The 6,000-nt window shown below is 33.2% G+C and overlaps 1 protein-coding gene across 1 annotated transcript in view; it reads left to right on the top strand.

Moving 5' to 3' along the window:
- The first annotated feature begins 1,708 nt into the window (after positions 1 to 1,708).
- The window catches only part of LOC115455912 (homer protein homolog 2), a 38,767-nt gene continuing 34,475 nt past the window's right edge, over positions 1,709 to 6,000 (top strand). Inside the window, 1 exon segment of the mRNA XM_037443805.1 lies at positions 1,709 to 1,822. Coding sequence (XP_037299702.1) covers positions 1,797 to 1,822 — 26 coding nt within the window. The 5' untranslated portion in view covers positions 1,709 to 1,796.

Raw genomic sequence — 6,000 nt, 5'->3', positions numbered from 1 at the left:
AAAATAAATGTTAAACAAAATAATGTATATTGATATCGTTATACAAAATTCAATGTCTACCAAAATGATTATGTTGTCAAAAATATTCTTTTTAATATAGTCTCTGCTTCTCTTAGATTCTATTCAGAAAAATGTATTAAAATGTTCTAATAAAATTGTTTGATATTATTATTAAATTATATATGCAATTATATGTAATTTTATTTTATGAGAGCCCTGGAGTCCGTCGATAATTGCCAGAATCATGTCGGCATGCGTTTTTATCGCCAGCTGACAAAGATTTTTTACCATGTTATGAGTCTAGCGACGAATCCGCACACAAACTACATCTCCTGTAAGCAAGGATCCATAATGGCATGTACTATAACGACGAAGAAATCAAGCTAAGTAATCGGTACCCGCAATCGGTATCTTCGATATACAACGTTACTTTAATATTACGTAGGACCTTTATTAGATACTGATTATTCATATTACGACAAATTATAATATACATAGGTATCAGTTACTCTCTCACCAATTAGCTTAGCTACATTCTGCATGTTTTATGCAAGTTGGTATTGATATTGTAACAGTCACTCACCATTTTCACCGTTGAGTTGTTTCAAAACATAACAGTCAGGAAACGTCGTTTGTAACTCAAACGTCGTGCGGTGGAATCTGTGTGAGATACTGGTGAAAACTGATACTGGATTGCAAACCGCAATCCGTTCGCTACCTTATTGCGAATAAAAGTTACGATCCTATTGAACGCTACTGATGTTCTTGTTTGTATAGGGATTGAATCATCGGTTCTTCTTCAATTACTTCATTTACAGATTTGATGAATTTTATGTCTTTTAAATTGTTTTGCCTGCTACCTTCTTTATGATAGGGCTTAATTCGTAGATAAGGTAACTGATGGTAATCGTTATTACCTACCTAGTACTTAATGTCTATGGTAGGTATATTTTATTTATTATGAGTATTCGCGGAACCGGTTTACAATTGTGCTTGCAAACTCATGCTTAGCAAAAATACATAGACGAAGCGGTACTAACTGTAGCGGCGCTGTCTACAGTGGCTTACCTACCTACATTCGAGATCACAAATAGATTACTTAAATAGTATTTTAAATAATTAATATAATGTACCAGATAGTAAACTTACCTGTGGGTCTGCTTCTTGTTATATGTCAGTGCAACTTCCATCATGCTTATCATCAAAAGAAAATGGTAATCGGCGAGATGTAGGTACCTCTGTGTTTGCCAGTTATTACAAATCTAGCATTAGATAAGTATATTATTAGATTCCTTTATAAAACTTGGTTGTATCATTTTATGGAATCTTCAATTATTATCGCTAATAAACACATTTTAGTTTTTAAATAATTTCGATTGAAATTAAATAAATGTTAGAGCCATCTAGAGCTCTTTAAATAAAACTCTACGTATTGTCGACAGCGTACAGATTGTTATTGTTCTAAACAAGATGGCGTAGTAAGTTTGTACGCTGTAGTACAATAACTATAATATTATACCGTATAAAATATTTACCTAGTCTAAAATATTTATGGTTTTATTTTACCAATAAAAAGGGTGCTTAATCATCTATCTAGTTCTCAAGGAATCATTTTTGACAATAATTTGTAGAATCAGAGACAACTAATATTATTTTTAATTAGACAGATCATTTCTCAGCACAGGCGGATAGAAATTTTAGTTTATGGTCCGACCGCCTCTGTGACAGTTTGCGTTTTGCGAGTGGAGAATTTTAGAATTATGAAGTAAAATATTTTCATTAATTATCGTGTTTAAATGACAGCAGGAAAAGAAACCATGGGGTAAGTGTTCTTCGTCGCTAATAAAATAAATTAATTGAGGTGTCAGCACATGTAAATATTGCAGTGTTTTCGAGAATATCATGATTCTCTGTACATCTTATTTTAGGGAGGGATGCAATTTGCCACTGCTAAGGGATATTATCGGTTTTCGTCCCGTAACGTCGACATCGCTTTTTCTAAATTATTTTTAACGTGTTAAATTACAATTTAAAATATCGTGCCAGTGGTCCATATTTGTTATTTTCGTGCAACCATACATCAATTTACGTTTCGACATTTACGCTCAAATGGGCTATTTCACATCGATTGCATTCGATTGAGCGCTTTTACCTCGTTAAGGTCGTCGAGTCTTGCCCGCTTTTATTAATAGTCGCATTTCACAGTTCAATGGTTTTTCGACTTCAATAAATCTAGAAATTGGCATAAAAATGTATTTAACTGTTTATCCATATAATGAGTATTTTAAATTGAGTGCTAAATAATGTCTTTAGAATGTTTTGTTTGCTAAGTTGCATAGAGTTACAATAAGATCATTGAATGCATCTCATGGGGTTATCACATTCATAGTTGAAAACTTTAAATGGTTTTTATTACAAAGATGAATTAAAAGATGTATTCCCAGCTTGCTAATCATGAATTTGAGAAAATGTTTTATTTTCTATTGAATCAAAGCTCTTCAACATTGGATTAAATGTTTTTTCTACATAAAACAATATTTTAGTTATAACAAGGTGTACATTATTTTAAAGCTAGCATATTCAGGAAGTAAAAGAAATTAATCTAAATAATTGTCAACCTACTTAATTTTTTTTTATTTGTATTAAGGTAGTGAGTGCAATAGGCAATTATTTGGAAAAAATTAGCCTATTTGGCAATGGGATGGACTACTGAGATGAAGGTCTACAGGTTCTAAATCCAAGGCAAACCCCTCTAACTCTCTAAAATGATGTGTTTATTGCTTACCAATAATAGTCACACTAATGGTTAAGGAGAACATTGTGAAGAAACCTACATATTTAAGAATCCCAAATAGGAATTTCAAAAGTATGAGAAGTTCGCCAACCTGCACTAGGCCAGTGTGGTGGACTAAGACTCCAGATAAATAAATAAATGGACCTATAGTTAATGTTTTTAATGTGATTTATGTAATTTCTAATGATTAAAACTAAACCTGGTATGGATAAAAATTATTCTTGCTGTACTATGTGAATCATAAATATTGGGAGACAACAAAAACACTCATCACCACTTTAGTGCCAAAGGGTAAGGTAGAGGTACATCCAGTGCATTACTTTTCGTTAAGCATATTACATGATGTGATCAAGGAAAAGAATGTTGCCATATCAGGAGCAAGGTATAAACTATGGATTAATATTGAATAGACAAATATTGAGAGAAAATATTACAATGCCATTTGGAGCTTGTATTGACAATTATTAGTTGAGGAAATAACATTTATATTTTATTCTCTTGAGGTTTTGCCAGTTTATGTCATGAATTCTTATTATATATAACAAACATAAGTCACGTAATGTATGAGATTTGTATAAAAATTATGAATTGTGTAGAAGGTTAAGCAATAAAGCAACATTCCATTGTGATATATCAATGATCTAAACAACTCTCATCCTGTGTTATAACTATAATTTAATTATGTTATGCTAAATTACGTTATGTTGACATTGCTCCGATTACCATTGAAGTTTATTTTATATTGTTTTTTCACTACACATAATATTTTTAAAGTGGCGATAGCCTAGTTGGGTATGGAACAGACTACCATGACGAATGTCCGCAGGTTCAAATCCCAGGGGCACACACCACTGACTTTTCTAAAAAATCATGTATGTATTCTTTGTGAATAGATCATTCGCTTTAACCGTGAAGGAAAATATCGTGAGGAAACCTGCACATCTGAGAAGTTCTCTATAGGAATTTCGAAGGTGTGTGAAGTCTACCAATTTGCACTAGGCCAGCGTGGTAGACTAAGGCCTATTCCCTCTCAGTAGTAGTGGAGGCCCACGCTCAGCAGTGAGCAAGTATATAATACAGGGCTGATATTATTATATTATTATTATAATATTTTTAATGTATGTGCATAATAAGTGAACACAACAACAGGTGTTTTGCATACTCGAGTTTCCTTTAATTTGTTTTAGTTTATGGAGTGAAATAATGGAATATAGACTGGGAGGTCTGGAGTTGCATATGCAGGTTGAGCATTATGGGTTTTCTATAATCATTTGTATAGTTTTCTATTTAGTAATCTTAGGTTGACGTCAACTAAGCAAAATTGTTTCTGTGATATTCATGAAAAATATGATGGTTGACCAACTGGAGCAGTATAAGGACAGGTTTTAAAAGAAATACAGAATGTTAAGCGAGATTGCCCGCACTATCTTCCTATAAAACTGCCTTAAATGCTCAAAGCGATCTATCGGCATCAGAAACTGCGAGGTAGCGGGCGGATGTCTCGCTACGGATATGATCTCACGTCACATCCACCGCAGCGTCATTAGTACACCGCAATATGACATTCTATTACACCTGCATAGACTCATTTTTTTCCCCACTTAAAGGGTACCAGGTACAAAAATCGTAAAAAAGTCTAGCTTCGTATTTAATAAATTTAGGACCTATAAATTAATTAAATTATTAGGGATAAATTACGATTACATTTCCTGTATAAGGCTTACAAAGTATTCGTCATGATTTGTCGTAGCAGTATAATTTTTAATATCAGTTCCAACTCGTAATGGGAGCGTGAAGTGAAGCCCTTTGACGTCGCGGCAACATTTCGAGATTACGGCCTTTGAGCTAATTAGGTCTGAGCGGTGCATCCGTTATCGGGTCATTTGTCTTATTGTAGGTCGCCGTGTTATAGTTGCTTCCTCCATTCTATTTGCCGTCTTTGAATCCTTTTATATAAACAATAGAGGATTAAAATTTTTACGTCTATTCTTTATACAGTCGTATTGTTTTGTTTCAAGTTACAGATAGTCACAAATGTAGTAATTCATTGCAATACGCTTAAGCGGTATTTTCTATGGGAGTTGAAAAGTCTTCGTTACTTGGACGGGTATTTTCTTTATCTTGCCGGCAGTCTACTGTTGGGTTGGGCTATTGAACCTGATCTACGGTTTATCAATTTAGTAAATTGTTTGTAAACTCATTAGTTGTTTTATCGGCTTCTAACAAGTTCTTGTATTATTTATTTTTCGTACTAGCAATTTTATCCTACACTTGTAAGCTTTTTAACGTGTATTTTATTGAGTTCTTTGGAGAATTTAAAATGGAGAAAATCACGTTTGAAAATCTAAAAACTCATTTCGTTTTGGAGTCCAATATGTTTCCGATAGACAAAGAAGATAGAATTTTATTGCATTATACTATATCATTGCAAGTAAAAAAACATCGGCACTCAAATGAGATACGTTTCTATATGGCATCGTGTTCACAATTGGCGGAAGACATTAATATTATGTTTCGCGACATGTTACCACAGAAGCTGGTGTGTACTGTGCTTGCGAAATCCGTTTACTAGGCGATGGGGTTGCTTTTTATGCCCCAACCACTAAGCATAGTAGTATGTCTATCCCCTCAGGAAATGATAAACTTGTAATAAGTTAGTATTGTGATGATTGTGTGATGGCGGTGTTTGGGTAACTTCGTATCACATATAAGAGTAGATAATCAAGAACTATTGAATAACTAAACATAATTAGAAGAGCAAAATGGCAAGGAAAGGGGCTGAGCAAGATGTTAAACTTATTTTGACAATCTTCATTAAAACTGAGCAATACGTTAAATATTTCCCACTTCTGAATACAGATTCTTTACTTCACATCGGCTTTTACATTTACTATCGAAGGAAAACGTAAACATAGTGATAATACGCAATAATTTGGTACGGTGACTCGAGTTTCGGTTTGATATGAGATAAACATCCAGACAAGTTGGTAGGTATTTCAATTCCACGTAATGAGATTCACTTCTTGAGATCCCCCGTGTTCATATGTTTACTGTTGTTTTAGGATTGATTTGATGGTTAATAGTGTAGGAAACTGGAATTTAAATAATAAATTCTTTAAAATCTAAAATTGATGTGGTACAACATTTGTAGCTAAAGAGTAAAATAATCTATTTAATCTAGAAATTGGTTGAATAATGTATTGCAG

This window comes from Manduca sexta, chromosome 5 (genome assembly GCF_014839805.1).
Source record: "Manduca sexta isolate Smith_Timp_Sample1 chromosome 5, JHU_Msex_v1.0, whole genome shotgun sequence".
Lineage (NCBI taxonomy): Eukaryota > Metazoa > Arthropoda > Insecta > Lepidoptera > Sphingidae > Manduca > Manduca sexta.
This window is presented reverse-complemented; position numbering and strand designations above follow the sequence as displayed.